The sequence below is a fragment of the Ranitomeya imitator genome, chromosome 2 (genome assembly GCF_032444005.1).
Source record: "Ranitomeya imitator isolate aRanImi1 chromosome 2, aRanImi1.pri, whole genome shotgun sequence".
NCBI lineage: Eukaryota > Metazoa > Chordata > Amphibia > Anura > Dendrobatidae > Ranitomeya > Ranitomeya imitator.
The window spans coordinates 672,823,165-672,843,449 of record NC_091283.1 but is presented as its reverse complement, the minus strand read 5'-3'; the positions used below and the strand labels follow the sequence as shown (position 1 = coordinate 672,843,449).

General features: G+C 40.5%; 1 protein-coding gene across 4 annotated transcripts in view; it reads right to left on the bottom strand.

The window, feature by feature from the left end:
- Positions 1-20,285, bottom strand: part of MTG1 (mitochondrial ribosome associated GTPase 1) — a 321,942-nt gene that overhangs the window by 168,580 nt on the left and 133,077 nt on the right. For all 4 annotated transcript variants that reach the window (XM_069753046.1, XM_069753049.1, XM_069753048.1 and 1 more), the window contains exon 4: positions 15,727-15,807. In XM_069753046.1, the coding sequence (XP_069609147.1) occupies positions 15,727-15,807 (81 nt within the window). The remainder of the gene's footprint in view (positions 1-15,726; positions 15,808-20,285) is intronic.

Sequence of the window (20,285 nt, the reverse complement as noted above, 5' to 3'; positions counted from 1 at the left end):
CATAAAAACGCTTGATTAATAATTGCAAATGCACACAGAAACAAAGGCCTTAATTTTTGGAGACGTCCTGTGGTCTGATGAAACTAAAATTGAACTTTTTGGGCATAAAGACCATCGTTACGTTTGGAGGAAAAAGGGAGAAGCTTGGAAGCGTAAGGATACCATCCCAACTGTGAAACATGGGGGTGGCAGCATCATGTTGTGGGGTTGTTCTGCTGTAGGAGAGACTGGAGCGCTTTACAAAATACACTGTTCAAAAAACTAAAGGGAACACTAAAGTCCTACATCCTAGATATCACTGAATGAAATATTTCAGATGTAAATCTTTATTCATTACATAGCAGATGGAATGTGTTGAGAACAATAAAATCTAAAAATGATCAACGTAAATCACAACTAATATCCCACGCAGTTCTGGAGTTGGAATGATGCTCAAAATCAAAGTGGAAAATTAAGTTACAGGCTGATCTAACTTCAGTGGAAATGACTCAAGACAACGAAATGATGCTCAGTAGTTTGTGTGGCCTCTACGTGCCTGTATGACCTCCCTACAATGCCTGGGCATGCTCCTGATGAGACAGCGGATGGTCTCCTGAGGGATCTCCTTCTAGACCTGGACTAAAGCATCCGCCAACTCCTGGACAGTCTGCAACGTGCAACGTGAAGTTGGTGGATGGTGCGAGACATGATGTCCCAGATGTAGTCAGGTCCATAGCTGCAATGCTTCATCTTGCACTGCTGACACACTCCAGCCACATGAGGTCTGGCATTGTCCTGCATTAGGAGGAACCCAGGGCCAACTGCACCAGCATATGGTCTCACAAGTGGTCTGAGGATCTCATCTCGGTACCTAATGGCAGTCAGTCTACCTCTGGCAAGCATATGCCACCCCACACCATTACTTACCCACAGCCAAACCGGTCATGCCGAAGGATGTTGCAGGCAGCAGATCGCTCTCCACAGCGTCTCCAGACTCTGTCTTGTCTGTCACATGTGCTCAGCATGAACCTGCTTTCATCTGTGAAGAGCACAGGGCGCCAGTGGCGAATTTGCCAATCCTGGTGTTCTGTGGCAAATGCCAAGCGTCTCGCACGGTGTTGGGCTGTGAGCACACTCCTATCTGTAGACGTCGGGCACTCAGACCATCCTCATGGAGTCGGTTTCTAACCGTTTGTGCAGACATGCACATTTGTGGCCTGCTGGAGGTCATTTTGCAGGGCTCTGACAGTGCGCCTCCTGTTCCTCCTTGCACAAAGGCTGAGGTAGCGGTCCTGCTCCTGGGTTGTTGACCTCTTACGGCCCCTTAGTCTCCTGGCCTGTCTCCTGGTAGCGCCTCCAGCATCTGGACACTATGCTGACAGACACAGCAAACCTTCTTGCCACAGCTCACATTGAAGTGCCATCCTGGATGAGCTGCACTACCTGAGCTACTTGTATGGGTTGTAGAGTCCGTCTTATGCTACCACGAGTGTGGAAAGCACAACCAACATTCAAAAGTGACCAAAACATCAGCCAGAAAGCATTGGTACTTAGATGTGGTCTGTGGTCCCCACCTGCAGACCCCCTCCTTTATTGAGTGTCTTGATTATTGCCAATAATTTCCATCTGTTGTCTATTCCATTTGCACAACAGCATGTGAAATTGATTGTCAAACAGTGTTGCTTCCTAAGTGGGCAGTTTGATTTCACGGAAGTTTGATTTACTTGGAGTTATATTCTGTGGTTTAAGTGTTCCCTTTATTTTTTTTTTGAGCAGTGTAGATGGCATCATGAGAAAAAAAAAAAGATTATGTGGCAATACTGAAGCAACATCTCAAGACATTAGCCAGCAAGTTAAAGCTTGGGCGGAAACGGAGTTTTCAAATGGACAAAGACCCGAAGCATACTGTCAAAATGGTAACAAAGTGGCTTAAGGATAAAGACAATGTTTTGGAGTGGCCATCATAAAGCCCGGATTTCAATCCTATTGAAAATTTATAGGCAAAGCTGAAAAGGAAGGTTGCGCAAAAGGCGAGGGACAAACCTGGATCAGTTACTCTAGTTTTGTCAGGCGGAATGACAATATTTGAATAACAAACAAACCTTTATATTCTTATGATGACACAGATAAAATATCGCTATTTGTGTTTTTTTTTTAACCCTTTACTAGTATTGGATTAATAATGGATAGGTGTCATAATTGACGCCTCTACATTATTAATTTGGCTTAATGTCACCTTACAATAGCAAGGTGGCATTAACCCTTCATTACCTCATATCCCACCGCTACACGGGAATGGGAAGAGAGTGGCCAAGTGCCAGAATAGGCGCATCTTCCAGATGTGCCTTTTCTGGGGTGGCTGGGGGCAGGTGTTTTTAGCCAGGGGGGGGGGGGCAATAACCATGGACCCTCTCCAGGCGATTAATATCTGCCCTCAGTCACTGGCTTTACTAACATAGTAACATAGTAACATAGTTAGTAAGGCCGAAAAAAGACATTTGTCCATCCAGTTCAGCCTATATTCCATCATAATAAATACCCAGATCTACGTCCTTTTACAGAACCTAATAATTGTATGATACAATATTGTTCTGCTCCAGGAAGACATCCAGGCCTCTCTTGAACCCCTCGACTGAGTTCGCCATCACCACCTCCTCAGGCAAGCAATTCCAGATTCTCACTGCCCTAACAGTAAAGAATCCTCTTCTATGTTGGTGGAAAAACCTTCTCTCCTCCAGACGCAAAGAATGCCCCCTTGTGCCCGTCACCTTCCTTGGTATAAACAGATCCTCAGCGAGATATTTGTATTGTCCCCTTATATACTTATACATGGTTATTAGATCGCCCCTCAGTCGTCTTTTTTCTAGACTAAATAATCCTAATTTCGCTAATCTATCTGGGTATTGTAGTTCTCCCATCCCCTTTATTAATTTTGTTGCCCTCCTTTGTACTCTCTCTAGTTCCATTATATCCTTCCTGAGCACCGGTGCCCAAAACTGGACACAGTACTCCATGTGCGGTCTAACTAGGGATTTGTACAGAGGCAGTATAATGCTCTCATCATGTGTATCCAGACCTCTTTTAATGCACCCCATGATCCTGTTTGCCTTGGCAGCTGCTGCCTGGCACAGGCTGCTTCAGGTAAGTTTATCATTAACTAGGATCCCCAAGTCCTTCTCCCTGTCAGATTTACCCAGTGGTTTCCCGTTCAGTGTGTAATGGTGATATTGATTCCCTCTTCCCATGTGTATAACCTTACATTTATCATTGTTAAACCTCATCTGCCACCTTTCAGCCCAAGTTTCCAACTTATCCAGATCCATCTGTAGCAGAATACTATCTTCTCTTGTATTAACTGCTTTACATAGTTTTGTATCATCTGCAAATATCGATATTTTACTGTGTAAACCTTTTACCAGATCATTAATGAATATGTTGAAGAGAACAGGTCCCAATACTGACCCCTGCGGTACCCCACTGGTCACAGCGACCCAGTTAGAGACTATACCATTTATAACCACCCTCTGCTTTCTATCACTAAGCCAGTTACTAACCCATTTACACACATGTTCCCCCAGACCAAGCATTCTCATTTTGTGTACCAACCTCTTGTGCGGCACGGTATCAAACGTTTTGGAAAAATCGAGATATACCACGTCCAATGACTCACCGTGGTCCAGCCTATAGCTTACCTCTTCATAAAAACTGATTAGATTGGTTTGACAGGAGCGATTTCTCATAAACCCATGCTGATATGGAGTTAAACAGTTATTCTCATTGAGATAATCCAGAATAACATCCCTCAGAAACCCTTCAAATATTTTACCAACAATAGAGGTTAGACTTACTGGCCTATAATTTCCAGGTTCACTTTTAGAGCCCTTTTTGAATATTGGCACCACATTTGCTATGCGGAGAAAATTGTGCGGGAGCCCACGCCAATTTTTTCCGCCATTTAACCCTTTAATTTAATAGCTAGAACGGCCAAATTTTGCATATACACATTACTAACATTTGTAGTGTGGAATATGCAAAAAAAATGGGGATACGAGATGGTTTACTGTATGTAAACCATGTCTCATATCATGTCGGGTTTAGGAAGGAGATAGCAAAAGCCGGCAATTGAATTACCGGCTTTAAAGCCATCTCGCGCTGGATGAAATATTATATATACTTATTCTATGTGTACATATTTATTCTACCTATTCTATTGTAAGCTGTCAGTGTGATTTTAATGTACACCGCTCTGAATTGCCGGCTTTTCTCTCTAACACCGCTGCATATTTCTCGCAAGTCACACTGCTGGTCCGTGTGTAATCCGTATTTTTGGGGCTTCCATAGACTTTCATTGGCGTCTTTTTTGCGCAATACAGTGACAAGCGCAGCATGCTGCAATTTTCTACGGCCGTAGAAAGCCGTATAATACTGATCAGTAAAATACGGCAGATAGGAGCAGGGGCATAGAGAATAATTGGGACGTTTGTTTGGCGAGTTTTACGGACGTATTTTCTGCGCTCTTACGTCCGTAAAACTCGCTAGTGTGAGGCCGGCCTAAGAGTTTTCCTTTGTCAGGCGGAATGACCCCAAATTCTAACCAAATATTGTGAGAAGCTTGTGGAAGGATATCCCAAACGTTTAACCCAAGTTGTTCAGTTTAAGGACAATGATACCATATACTATTGAAAAGTATGTAAACTTTTGACTTTGCAGTGAGTAATAAAAATGCCTTAACCCTTTAGTGACGCAGCCAAATTGCAGCTTAATGACCGAGCCAATTTTTATAATTCTGACCACTGTCACTTTATGACGGTATAACACTGGAATGCTGTAACGGATCCCGCTGATTCTGAGGCCGACTTCACACTTGCGAGTTTTACGGACGTAAGAGCGCAGAAACTACGTCCTTAAAACTCGCAAAAAATACGGCACAATTATTCTCTATGCCCCTGCTCCTATCTGCCGTATTTTACTGATCAGTATTATACGGCTTTCTACGGCCGTACAAAATCGCAGCATGCTGCGTTTGTCACCGTACTGCGCAAGAAATACGCCAATGAAAGTCTATGGAAGCGTGAAAAATACGGATTACACACGGACAAGCAGTGTGACTTGCGAGAAATACGCAGCGCTGTTAGAGAGAAAAGCCGGCAATTCAGTGCGGTGTACAGTAAAATCACACTGACAGCTTACAGTATAGGTTATATACAGATGATCAGGTTTTTAAATACATCAGATAGGGATTGCATACATTAGTTAGGACTGCTCTGATAAGGGTATACCGTGAAGATTGGTAGAGCAGCTTAGTATACATTTTTTGCAAAAAACGTATCAACCAAATACCCTGTTTTTTTACATCTTTTACTAGCACTTGCGGATTACTGCAACATTTTTTCAAACTGAGTGTTTTTGGTTTTACTATTCTCTTTTGTGTCTTCAGGTTTCTTGGTGGTGTGTGAACATGATCATACAGACTTGTTCACTGTGCAAGTAGCCCATGTGTTCCTGTTTCCATAATTGTTCTCTTGTGTCTACAAGACTGGGGAGTTCCACCACTCCTCTTGGGCTATCTGCACAAAAGCTGTTCTACCCTGTATGCACACATGGATTTTTCCTCTCTGAACCCTGTTCACACAGGTTATATACAGATGATCAGGTTTTTAAATACATCAGATAGGGATTGCATACATTAGTTAGGACTGCTCTGATAAGGGTATACCGTGAAGATTGGTAGAGCAGCTTAGTATACATTTTTTGCAAAAAACGTATCAACCAAATACCCTGTTTTTTACATCTTTTTCTAGCACTTGCGGATTACTGCAACATTTTTTCAAACTGAGTGTTTTTGGTTTTACTATTCTCTTTTGTGTCTTCAGGTTTCTTGGTGGTGTGTGAACATGATCATACAGACTTGTTCACTGTGCAAGTAGCCCATGTGTTCCTGTTTCCATAATTGTTCTCTTGTGTCTACAAGACTGGGGAGTTCCACCACTCCTCTTGGGCTATCTGCACAAAAGCTGTTCTACCCTGTATGCACACATGGATTTTTCCTCTCTGAACCCTGTTCACACAGGTTATATACAGATGATCAGGTTTTTAAATACATCAGATAGGGATTGCATACATTAGTTAGGACTGCTCTGATAAGGGTATACCGTGAAGATTGGTAGAGCAGCTTAGTATACATTTTTTGCAAAAAACGTATCAACCAAATACCCTGTTTTTTACATCTTTTACTAGCACTTGCGGATTACTGCAACATTTTTTCAAACTGAGTGTTTTTGGTTTTACTATTCTCTTTTGTGTCTTACAGTAGAATAGGTAGAATAAATGTGTACACATAGAATAGGTATGTATATATATATATATATATATATATATATATATATATATATATATATATATGTCAGTGAGACACATATATGTATATATATTAATATTTATTCCAGCGCTATACAGCTTGAAAGCCGGTAATTCAATTACCGGCTTTTTCTTTCTCCTTCCTAAAACCCGACATGATTTGAGACATGGTTTACATACAGTAAACCATGTCTTCTCTCCATTTTTTTTGCAGATTCCACACTACTAATGTTAGTAGTGTGTATCTGCAAAATTTGGCCGTTCTAGCTCTTAAAATAAAGGGTTAAATGGCGGAAAAAATTGGCGTGGGCTCCCGCGCAATTTTCTCCGCCAGAGTAGTAAAGCCAGTGACTGAGGGCAGATATTAATAGCCTGGAGAGGGTCCATGGTTATTGCCCCCCCCCTGGCTAAAAACACCTGCCCCCAGCCACCCCAGAAAAGGCACATCTGGAAGATGCGCCTATTCTGGCACTTGGCCACTCTCTTCCCATTCCCGTGTAGCGGTGGGATATGGGGTAATGAAGGGTTAATGCCACCTTGCTATTGTAAGGTGACATTAAGCCTAATTAATAATGGAGAGGCGTCAATTATGACACCTATCCATTATTAATCCAATTGTAGTAAAGGGTTAAATAAAACACGAACACATTATTTAAAATTATTTTAATGAAATAAAAACAATGGTTGTTGGAGTATTTTATTCTACGCCCAATCCAATCACTGAAGACCCTCGTTCTGTGAAAGAAAAAACATAATAAACCAACAATATACTTACCCTCCGCAGATCTGTAACGTCCAACGATGTAAATCCTTCTGAAGGGGTTAAAACATTTTGCAGCAAGGAGCTTTGCTAATGCAATGCTACTCCTCGCTGCAAAACCCCGGGGAATGAGTCTAAATATAGATCAATGAGCTATATTTAGCTTCATTTGCGGTGAGGCGCCCTCTGCTGGATGTTCATAGATCGTGGGAACTTACCTAGAAAGCCATTTAACCCTTTATTTTAAGAGCTAGAACGGCCAAATTTTGCAGATACACTCTACTGACATTAGTAGTGTGGAATCTGCAAAAAAAATGGAGAGAAGACATGGTTTACTGTATGTAAACCATGTCTCAAATCATGTCGGGTTTTAGGAAGGAGAAAGAAAAAGCCGGTAATTGAATTACCGGCTTTCAAGCTGTATAGCGCTGGAAAAAATATTAATATATATACATATATGTGTCTAATGACATATATATATATATATATATATATATATATATATAGACAGTATATATATATTTTTTTTTCTTTTTGGGACACATGGATCATTTCTATAGCGGTATGTTGGTTTTGCAAGCCTGCGAGAAAACCACGCAGTACGGATGCCATACGGATTACATACGGAGGATGCCATGCGCAAAAAACGCTGACACACCCTGCCTACGGAGGAGCTACGGACCACTATTTTCGGGATATTTCAGCGTATTACGGCCGTAATATACGGACCGTATTTTCATACGCTTAGTGTGAAGCCGGCCTGAGACTGTTTTTTTGCAACATATTTTACTTCATGTTAGTGGTAAAATTTCTTCGACAGTACTTGCGTTTATTTATGAAAAAAAGGAAATATTGCGAAAATTTAAAAAATTGTGCAATTTTCAAAATTTGAATTTTTATGCCCTTAAACCAGAAAGATATGTCACACAAAATAGTTAATAAATAACATTTCCCACATGTCTACTTTACATCAGCACAATTTTGGAAACAACATTTATTTTTTTGGTAGGAAAAGTTGACCGGCGATTTCTCATTTTTACAACAAAATTATCAAAACCGTTTTTTTTAGGGACCATCTCACATTTAAAGTCACTTTGAGGGGTGTACATGACAGAAAATACCCAAACGCGACAACATTCTAAAAACTGCACCCTCGAGGTGCTTAAAACCACATTCAAGAAGTTTATTAACCCTTTACGTGCCTCACAGGAACTGAAGGAATGTGGAAGGAGAAAAACAAACATTTACCGTATTTTTTTTTTTTTTTTTTTTTACAAACATTTTACTTCAGAACCATTTTTTTTTTATTTTCTGAAGTGTAAAAAGAGAAAATGAACCACAAAATTTGATGTGCAATTTCTCCTGAATACGCCAATACCCCAAGGAGGCAACATTTGACTTTTTCAGTGCAGAATTGGCTGGAATTGAGATCGGACGCCATGTCGCGTTTGGAGAGCCCCTGATGTGCCTAAACAGTGGAAACCAACAACAAGTGACACCATTTTGGAAACGAGACACCTTAAGGAAATTATCGATGTGTGGTGAGCAAAAGTTTATAACGTAGAGCCGTGAAAATAAAAAAGAAATCGTATTTTTTCCCAAAAAAATGATCTTTTCGCCCCCAAATTTTTATTTTCACAAGAGTAACAGAAGAAATTAGACCACCAAAGCTGTTGTGCAATTCGTCCTGAGTACGCCAATACCCCAAATGTGGAGGTAAACCACTGTTTGGGCCCATGGCAGAGCTCGGAAGGGAAGGAGCGCTGTTTTGGAATGCAGACTGATGGAATGGTCTGCGGGCATCATGTTGCATTTGCAGAGCCCTTGATGTGTCTAAACAGTAGAAACCCCACACAAGTGACCCCATCTTGGAATCTGAACCCCCAAAGAATTTATCTAGATGTGGTGTGAACTTTGAACCCCCAAGTGCTTCACAGAAGTTTATAATCAAGAACACCCACAACCAAGATACAGATTAGTACCAGGTAAAACGCCAGGCAGAGAATAGATATAAAATGCCTTTATTATATATGATTGGCAAATAAATATATTTTAACAAAACATAATTGTGCGCACAAAAAACAAAGGGAATTATTTATCAATAAAAAACATATAAATAACAATGTAGGTATAAAAGATGGAATATTGTAACGGACTGACCCAAAAATAATATTTGTTTATATAAAGGTAGGAGCAACCGCAAAAAATAGCCACATAATAAAATAATTATATATCAGAATTCACACATAAAGTGACCGAAAAAATATATATGCAAAAAATGAATGAAAAAGTATATATCAAAAGCCACAATGAAAAATTGGGAGAATGGTGTTGAAAGAAAATTCCAGAGGCGGTATATGAGAAGCAGCAGCAGATCCAACCATGTATATACTCCAGCTCCAGATAAATGGTAAAAAACTTTTTCTTTATTGATCCAACGTAATAAAAACAGGATAATCCTTACAGATGGCAGACAGAATAAGTGATTGCGCAGAGAACGGCTACGCGTTTCGACCACAACGGGTCTTACTCATGCCAGTAAGAAAAAGTTTTTTACCATTTATCTGGAGCTGGAGTATATACATGGTTGGATCTGCTGCTGCTTGGAGTCCCGGGTCAGGACTTACTTTCGTGCTCCACATCTGATGGTCTGGTTGGTGAGCTGGCTGCGGCTTTTGTTAGCCGTTTTTCTTTTTTTGGCTTTATGATATATGAGAAGCAACTGTCCTGTCTAAAGTGCTATGTGACAAAAAACAGAAAAATATATATATAATAATATCAAATATATAAGTGCACAGAGAACAATGTGCAAAATAAGCAATATTTAAAAATATTTAAGTGAGTAATAACACAAGGTTATATGAACCAGATAATAAAGTGCAAATAAGCAAGAAAAGTGTATGCAATGACAGTGCATAAAACCACAACTAAGCCATTTTGCTCCAAAGCATATAGAAGTGTAACTAAGTAATCGGCTGCAGAAGAAAGTGCAATCACATGTGCAACAGTTATAAACGACACTGGGCTTTCAATCAAAGAATACGTGCTGTGTCAACAAGAATTGCACCACAAATGCTCTACACAGTAATGAATAGATGAGAGTACAAAAAGTGCTATCGTGCAGTGTAATAATATACAAAAAAAATTTAAAACCTTTATATAAACAAATATTATTTTGGGTCAGTCCGTTACAATATTCCATCTTTTATACCTACATTGTTTTTTATATGTTTATTGATAAATAATTCCCTTTGTTTTTTGTGCGCACAATAATGTGTTGTTAAAATATATTTATTTGCCAATCATATATAATAAAGGCATTTTATATCTATTCTCTGCCTGGCGTTTTACCTGGTACTAATCTATATCTTGGTTGTGGGTGTTCTTGTTCTTGAATAGTGGTTTTAGTCCACATTCCTTTCTTTCACAGAGCACTGGTCACTTACATCTGTGCCATAATGGCAATATATACTCGTGGAATTTAATATAAGTATATAGTGTTGTGGTGTATCTGTGGTTGTGTTTAATTAGAAGTTTATAATGCAGAGCCATGAAAATAAAAAATCTTTTTTCCACAAAAATTATTTTTTAGCCCGCAGTTTTTTATTTTCCCAACAGATAACAGGAAAAATTGGACCCAAAAGTTGTTGTCCAATTTGTCTTGAGTATGCCGATACCCAATATTTGGGGGTAAACCACTGTTTGGGAGCACAGCAGAGCTCAAAAGGGAGGGAGCAACATTTGACTTTTTGAACGCAAAATTGGCTGTAATTAATGGTGGCGCCATGTCACGTTTGGAGACCCCCTGATGTATGTAAACAGTGGAAACCCCACAATTGTAACTCCAATCCCAACACACCCCTTAACCCTAATCCCAACCCTAACCCTAACTTTAGCCCCAATCTAAAGGGGCGTAATCTGTGCGCTTTGGACGCAGCGTATACCCTGCTCCGCCCAAAGTTTTAAGTGCGGTGATTATGGATGTGTTCATTGAACACATGCGGAATCACCGCATCGTATTCATAGACTTATTTATCTTGCGGAGACGGAGCATCTCCGCAAGATAAAAAGACATGCTGCGGGATGGGAAGTGCCGCAAGTCCAGTTACGCAGGGCAGCCGGATGTGGCCCAGCACGCATAGTGGAGATGGGATTTCATAAAATCCCCTCCACTATCATGTAACATCTGGACGCTGTGGATTGGAAGCTGCGGCTGTATGCAGCATCCAATCCATTGCAAATCCTGAACGAATCCTTAACGTGGAAAGATATCCTAACCCTAATTTTAGCCCCAATCCTAGTCCAGCTCACTTTAGCATAACTCACTTTAGCCCAACTCACTTTAGCCCAACTGTAACCCTAATGGGAGAATGGAAATAAATACATTTTCTTTATTTTATTATTTTTCCCTAACTATGGGGGTGATAAAGAGGGGGGTTACTTACGATTTTTTTTTTTTTTTGATCATTATTTTTTTTTCTTTTGCGGTCACTGTTATACGGATAATAACAGCAATCGTAACCCGGGGGTCTTTGAAAACTGACCTGAATCATGTTCTCTGGGGTCTCGGCCACCCCCGGCAACCAAGACCCAAGAAAAAATCCGACTCTGGGGCCGTTATACACATTTTCCAAAGGGCCCTTAATTAACGGTGCTGTGGTTTAAGTACCCTTTACTACCACCGTTAAAGGCGTATCGGCGGTCTTTAAGGAGTTAAAACAGGGGTGGGGAACCTCAGGCCCCAGGGCCATTTACGGCCCTCGATGACCTTTTTTCAGGCCCCCGAGCATGTATTTGGATTACAACCTGCTCATTAATTTCTTCTTGCTCTGTTAGCACACAAATGCAGTGTTCACTACTGAACACTTAAGGGCATGCAGTGAAAGATTACGTCCTGAAACTAGTGCCAGAATTAGGATGTACTTTGTGGGCGGAGTTTGTACGGCCCCCGAAGGATGGTATTAATATCCAAATGGCCCTTGGCAGAAAAAAATAGATTCCCCACCCCTGGGTTAAAACATTCTCTCTCTCATTATTTTGGCATTTCGCAAATAATAATTAGGATAGTCCTAATTGACGTAAAATGTGAAGGGTTTATTCTGATTTGATGTCAGATATTGAGAATAACATGCATATGTGTTTTTTTGTATAGTGTATGTAAACTTCTGGTTTCAACTGGAAATACCCCTGGCAAAAATTATGGAATCACTGGCTTTGGAGGATGTTCATTCAGTTGTTTAATTTTGTAGAAAAAAAAAAAGCAGATCACAGACATGGCACAAAACTAAAGTCATTTCAAATGGAAACTTTCTGGCTTTAAGAAACACTAAAAGAAATCAAGAACAAAAAATGTGGTAGTCAGTAATGGCTACTTTTTTTTAAACAAACAGTGAAAAAATTATGGAATCACTCAATTCTGAGGAAAAAATAATGGAATCATGAAAAACAAAAAAACACTCCAAAACATCACTAGCATTTTGTTGCACTACCTCTGGCTTTTATAACCGCTTGCAGTCTCTGAGGCATGGACTTAATGAGGGTCAAACAGTACTCTTCATCAATCTGGCTCCAACTTTCTTGGATTGCTGTTGCCAGATCAGCTTTGCAGGTTGGAGCCTTGTCATGGACCATTTTCTTCAACTTCCACCAAAGATTTTCAATTGGATTTAGATCCGGACTATTTGCAGGCCATGACATTGACCTTATGTGTCTTTTTTCAAGGAATGTTTTCACAGTTTTTGCTCTATGGCAGGATGCATTCATCTTGAAAATTATTTCATCATCCCCAAACATCCTTTCATTTAATGGGATAAGAAAAGTGTCCAAAATATCAACATGAACTTGTGCATTTATTGAAGATGTAATGACAGCCATCTCCCCAGTGCCTTTACCTGACATGCAGCCCCATATCATCAATGACTGCCTGAAGAGAACATGCAAATTTCCACAGTGATCTTTATAAATCTCATTGGAACGGCACCAAACAAAAGTTCCAGCATCATCACCTTGCCCAATACAGTTTCGCGATTCATTACTGAATATGACTTTCATCCAGTCATCCACAGTCCATGATTACTTTTCCTTAGCCCATTGTAACCTTGTTTTTTCTGTTTAGGTGTTACTGATGGCTTTCGTTTAGCTTTTCTGTTTGTAAATCTCATTTCCTTTAGGCGGTTTCTTACAATTCGGTCATAGACGTTGACTCCAGTTTCCACCCATTCATTCCTCATTTGTTTTGTTGTGCATTTCCTGTTTTGGAGACATATTGCTTTAAGTTTCCGGTCTTGATGCTGTGATGTCTTCCTTGGTCTACCAGTATGTTTGCCTTTAACAACCTTCCCATGTTTGTATTTAGTCCAGATTTTAGACACAGCTGACTGAACAATCAACATCTTTTGCAACATTGCGTTATGATTTACCCTCTTTTAAGAGCTTGAAAATCCTCTCATTTGTTTCAATTGACATCTCTCGTGTTAGAGACATGATTCATGTCAGTTCATTGGGTGCAACAGCTCTCGAAGGTGTGATCACTCCTTTTTAGATGCAGACTAACGAGCATATCTAATTTGATGCAGGTGTTATTTTTGGGTATGAAAATTTACAGGGCGATTCCATAATTTTTTCCTCAGAATTGAGTGATTCCATATTTTGTTTCCCTATGCTTGATTAAAAAAGCAACCATCACTGACTACCACATTTTTTGTTCTTGATTTCTTATAGTGTTTCTTAACCCCTTCAACAACGGAGCTTTTTCCGTTTTTTCATTTTCGTGTTTCGCTCCCCTCCTTCCCAGAGCCATAACTTTTTTATTTTTCCATCAATATGGCCATGTGAGGGCTTATTATTTGCGGGATGAGATGTACTTTTGAACGATACCATTGGTTTTACCATGCCATGTAACAGAAAACGGGAAAAAAATTCCAAGTGTGATTAAATTGCAAAAAAAGTGCAATCTCACACTTGTTTTTTGTTTGGCTTTTTTGCTAGGTTCACCAAATGCTAAACCTGACCTGGCATTATGATTCTCCAGGACATTACAAGTTCATAGACACCTAACATGTCTATGTTATTTTTTATCTAAGTGGTGAAAATAAATTCCAAAATTTGGTTAAAAAAAAAAAAAATTGCGTGATTTTCCGATACCCGTAGCGTCTCCAATTTTTGTGATATGGGGTCAGGTGAGGGCTTATTTTTTGCGTGCCGAGCTGGCGTTTTTAATGATATAATTTTCGTGTAGATACATTTTTTTAGTCGCCCGTTATTGCATTTTAATGCAATGTCGCGGCGACCAAAAAAAATGTAATTTTGGCGTTGGCGTTTTGATTTTTTCTCGCTACGCCATTTAGCGGTCAGGTTAATCCTTTGTTTTTATTGATCGGGTGATTCTGAACGCGGCGATACCAAATATGTGTATGTTTCATTTTTTTTTTTTTTTTTTTATTTTGATTGGGGCGAAAGGGGGGTGATTTGAACATTATATATATATTTTTTTTTTTTTTTTTTTTAATTACTTTTTTTTTTTTTTTTTGGCATGCTTCAATAGCCTCCATAGGAGGCTAGAAGCATGCACTACACGATCGCCTCTGCTACATAGAGGTAAAGTACAGATCACCTCTATGTAGCAGAAATGCAGGTATACTTTGAACGCCGACCACAGGGTGGCGCTCAAAGCAATCAGCCATTAACAACCATAGAGGTCTCAAGGAGACCTCTGGTTGTTATGGCAATGCACCGCTGACCCCCGATCATGTGACGGGGGTCAGCGGTGCCAGCACTTCCGGCAGCGCGGCCGGGAGCGCTAGTTAAATGCCGCTGTCAGCGCTTGACGGCGGCATTTAACTAGTTAATGGGCGCAGGCGGATCGCGATTCCGCTCGCGCTCATTGCGCACGTCAGCTGTACAAAACAGCTGACATGTCGCGGCTTTGAGGTGGGCTCACCGCCGGAGCCCACCTCAAAGCAGGGGATCTGCCAGCTGACGTACTATTCCGTGAGCTGGCAGAAAGGGGTTAAAGCCAGAAAGTTGGCATTTGAAATGACTTTAGTTTTGTGCCATGTCTGTGATCTGCTTTTTTTCTACAAAATTAAACAACTGAATGAATAGCCTTCAAGGCCGGTGATTCCATAATTAATTTTTTGCCAGGGGTTGTACCATGTTTCAAGTACTACGAAGATGGAGAAACAATACTTTTTGGATCCCGGTCAGACGCCTCTCATTCAGCCAAACCAGATCTCCACTTTGCACTGGCGAGAGGCAGTACCACGAAACACAGTGTCTGCAAATTGAAATCTGGTTTGGCTCTTATCCTAAGTCATGTGACAAGGCTCATTAAAGGGTCGACATTATGACTGTTAGGATTGCTACTTTCAATAGATGGCACTAGAGTTCTATACCTCTTCCTCTCTGAAAAAACAATTTAAGTATTACGAAAGAAACCCGTAAAATCGTGCAGAGTGAGAACTAGAGTGTGATGTAAACCCAGCCTAAAATCGATATACGATAAGGGTGTGTAATTGTGTGGACATATTTCATTTGCGGGTATGTGCCTTAGTATTCAACATCAAATATAAAAAAAACAACCTCCTTGCCCTCCAGATATCCTTTAGACAAAAGAAACAAACACTTCCCACCTGGTTGATGTTTCCATCCCGGATGCAATCAGTGTAAATGACATTTCGATGTCCATGTTTCTCTAGGTGGGTAACAATCCTCTGAAAAAGGACAAAGTACATAATAATATAAAAATACAGTATATGAAAGAAAGTAGTTTAAAAAAAAATGATCTGCCAATATTGCTGTATAATAATTATACATTTTAAAATACAACAATTATACTGGTCACTGGAGCGGTGGTGCGGTAAGGGAGCGCACCGAAGCTGATCAGCTGATAAACTTCAGTGACCTCTCTCATGGCAGCTCAGTGATACACAGCGGGAGCTATTACCTCCGGTCAGTGTATCGCCGTCTGTCCTTGAGAGCAGTCACATCACATTTACATTTCTTCTAGGAGATGAGGGCATCGGGGATTTGGTGTTAGGCAAGTATAATGCGATTTTAATTTGAATATGTACAGTGGGTACACAGTATTCAGACCCCTTTAAATTTTTCACTCTTTCATTGCAGCCTTTGGTAAAATTCAAAAAAAGTATTTTTTTTTTCATATTAATGTACACTCTGCACCCCATCTTGACTGAAAAAAAATGAAGAAAAAATGAAAAATCAAATGTAGTAACTTTTGCAAATGTATTAAAAAAGAAAAAAAAAAGAAATATCACATGGTCATAAGTATTCAGACCCTTTGCTCAGACACTCAATTAAAGGTACCTTCACACATAACGATATCGTTAACGATATCGTTGCTATTTGTGACGTAGCAACGATATCGTTAATAAAATCGTTATGTGTGACAGCGACCAACGATCAGGCCCCTGCTGGGAGATCGTTGGTCGCTGAATAAAGTCCAGAACTTTATTTCGTCGCTGGATCTCCCGTGGACATCGCTGGATCGGCGTGTGTGACACCGATCCAGCGATGTCTTCACTGGTAACCAGGGTAAACATCGGGTAACTAAGCGCAGGGCCGCGCTTAGTAACCCGATGTTTACCCTGGTTACCATGCTAAAAGTAAAAAAAAACAAACAGTACATACTTACCTACCGCTGTCTGTGCTCCAGCGCTGTGCTCTGCACTCCTCCTGTACTGGCTGTGAGCCGGAAAGCAGAGCGGTGACGTCACCGCTCTGCTTTCCGGCTCCCAGACAGTACAGGAGGAGAGCAGAGAAGCAGAGCACAGCGCTGGAGGACAGACAGCTGTAGGTAAGTATGTACTGTTTGTTTTTTTTTTACTTTTAGCATGGTAACCAGGGTAAACATCGGGTTACTAAGCGCGGCCCTGCGCTTAGTTACCCGATGTTTACCCTGGTTACCGGCATCGTTGGTCGCTGGAGAGCTGTCTGTGTGACAGCTCTCCAGCGACCAAACAGCGACGCTGCAGCGATCCGGATCGTTGTCGGTATCGCTGCAGCGTCGCTTAATGTGAAGGGGCCTTAAGTCACATGCTGTCCATTTCCTTGTGATCTTCCTTCAGATGGTTCTACTCCTTCATTGGAGTCCAGCTGTGTTTAATCAAACTGATAGGACTTGATTTGGAAAGGCACACACAGGTCTATACAAGACCTCAAAGTTCACAGTGCAGACCAAATGAGAATCATGAAGACAAAGGAACTTGCCAAGGAGCTCAGAGACAGAATGGTGGCAAGGCACATTTTTGCAGTACTCAAGGTTCCTAAGAGCACAGTGGCCTCCATAATCCTTAAGTTTGGGACGACCAGAAGTCTTACTAGACCTGGTCGTCAGGCCAAACTGTGCAATCGTGAGAGAAGAGTCTTGGTTAGAGAGAGGTAAAGAAGAACCCTAAGATTACTGTGGCTGAGCTCCAGAGATGGAGATGGGAGAAAGTTCCTCAAAGTCAACTATCACTGCAGCTCTCCACCATTCGGGCCTTTATGGCAGAGTGGCCCGACGGAAGCCCCTCCTCAGCGCAAGATATGTCAAAGCCCGCAGAGTTTGCTAAAAAAAAAAAAAAAAACACATGAAGGACTTCCATACTACGAGAAATAAGATTCTTTTTTTCTGATGTGACGAAGATAGAGCTGGTTGTCATTAACCCCTTAGTGACGGAGCCAAATTTTTTAAATCTGACCAGTGTCACTTTATGTGGCAATAACTCTGCAACGCTTCAACAAATCCCAGTGATTTTGAGACCAGTGATTTTGAGACTGTTTTTTCGTGACACATTATACTTTATGATAATGGTAAATTTAGGTCAATATATTTTGTGTTTATTTATAAAAAATATCAAAAATTTGAGAAAATTGTTAAAAAATTAGCAATTTTCAAAATTTGAATGATTATCCCTTTAATCCAGATGGTCATACCACAGCAAACCATAAATAAATAACATTTCCCACATGTCTGCTTTACATCAGCATCATTTGTAAAATGTTATTTCATTTTGTTAGCATTTTAGGAGGTTTAAAAATGTAGCAGCAATTTTTCATTTTTTCAAGGAAATTTACAAAATGTATTTTTTTAGGGACTTATCCAGGTTTGAAGTGACTTTAGGGGTCTCATATATTGGGAAACCCCCAAAAGTTATACAATTTTAAAAACAGCACCGCCTGACATATCGAAAACTGCTGTCAGGTAGTTTATTAACCCTTCAGGTGCTTTACAGGCATTAATGCAAAGTGGTATGACAGAAATGAAAATGTATTTTTACCACCTAAATGCCTCTAACTTCTGAACAGATTACTACAGCCGTCAGACTCTAAGGCCGCTATTTAGTCATGAATTGCCATGGCAAACATCAGGACCACACAATCATGATCAGAGGGCACCAACTGGGATAAAGAGGAAGCCCCCACACTCTGTTAACCATATATAATGATGTCACTATTTACAGCAGCATCTAAGGGGTTAAACAGATTTGGACGGTGCAAACACTGATCGTGGCTGATGCAGCAAGTTGTCAGCTGTAGTGTACAGCCGACTGCTGCTGGATTGTCACCTGTATGGGGAGGCTATTGTCTTATACGTCAGGTCAGTTAAAAGACGTATTGGCTGTCATTGGAAACATGAACGCTGCCAAGGAAACATGAATGCTGCCAAATACAGATGTATCCTGGATGAAGAGTGCTCAGGACCTCATATTTTGCCAAAGGTTCACCTTCCAAAAAGACAATGACCCTAAAACACAGCTAAAATAACAAAGGAGTCCTGAAATCCTGAAAACATGACTTGTTGGTGGCTCTTGAGGACCGGAGTTGGGGAACACTGCTCTAACGGGTGATGACTTATTATTTATTTATATAGCACCATTAATTCCATGGTGCAGTACATGAGAAAAGGGGTTACATACAGGGTTATAGATATTGTTTATAGTAAAAAAAAATTTACAATGACAGACTGTTACAGAGGGGAGAGGACCCTGTCCTTGCGGACTTACATTCTACTTTTATTAGACTGACATTTGTCTCATTTCCATTGACCATTTAGGAAAATCCGAGAAAAATTTAATTTGCATAATAATATGCAACATGGTGTATTTTCTCCGGAATGGCTGCCCCGTGAGAGGAGTATGACAGTGTGATACCATCACTTATCCACCTTGCGAGTGTACTCTGATGCTTTCTGCCCTTTCCGCGGTCCCTGAAAGCACACAGAGACCTATCCTTCCTTCACTCCCGTATTGCTCCTAGATATTGGACTACGCATCTCCACACGTCTGGGGTGTGTAAGGCTTCCTCCCTATTATTTTTGGGGTTGGGATAGAAAGCAGGGAGCCCTGTGAAAACGTAACGCCACTTTTGGAAGGTAAGCCGGGTCTGTTTTAAGGACCATTCTATCCTCCAAAAACCTGGGTGAAAGGTGGATATGCCGATAGAGCCTGAATATCGCTGACTCTGTGTGCCGAAGTTAAGGCCACCAGTAAGGAAGATTCAACCGCGAAACGCGCGTTGGGGTGCGGAGGCACAGCTTGTCACTCGGCAGTTGATTTTTTGTGGGACACGCTTAGAGGTAATATGTTGGGAAATGGATATTGTGCAATCTATGTATATGTGAATCTTTGAAGGGATGATGCAGTAGTATTTGATTACGGGTGTCCCTGTGTATGGGTGAATTGCGCCCTTAGTACCTGCTTTGAAATTATGGATATGATTTTTGTTTTTTCCCCCTCTGTCCACCGTTAACATGGAAAATTGCTAGTTGCAAATACCATTACATTATTAGAGTTTAATTGTGAGTACTGCAACGTGTTATTGTCTACATATATATATTTACCTCTATTATTAAAAGATCATAATCTTTGTGGATAGAAATTATTTTATTCAGCAATTTTGCGATGCTCCACTTTCTGCTTGGCCTGTGTTTTGTTTGGTCTGAGGCACCATCTGTTTTTATTGTCTTGTTATTTATTGATGTTTAAAGCTATAGATACAATAGTGTATATACTAGCGGCGCTTGTGAGATGGATAGAGGTAGCTGCGGGTACTGCTCCTCACCACACCGAGGAGAAGGGGGGAGGCTATGAAACATAAAACTGTATAATACAGTATATGTACCTGCGCTTAGCCTTATAAGGAAACTGTAGTACACAAACACGATAAGTGATTACCTTTTGGGTGGATA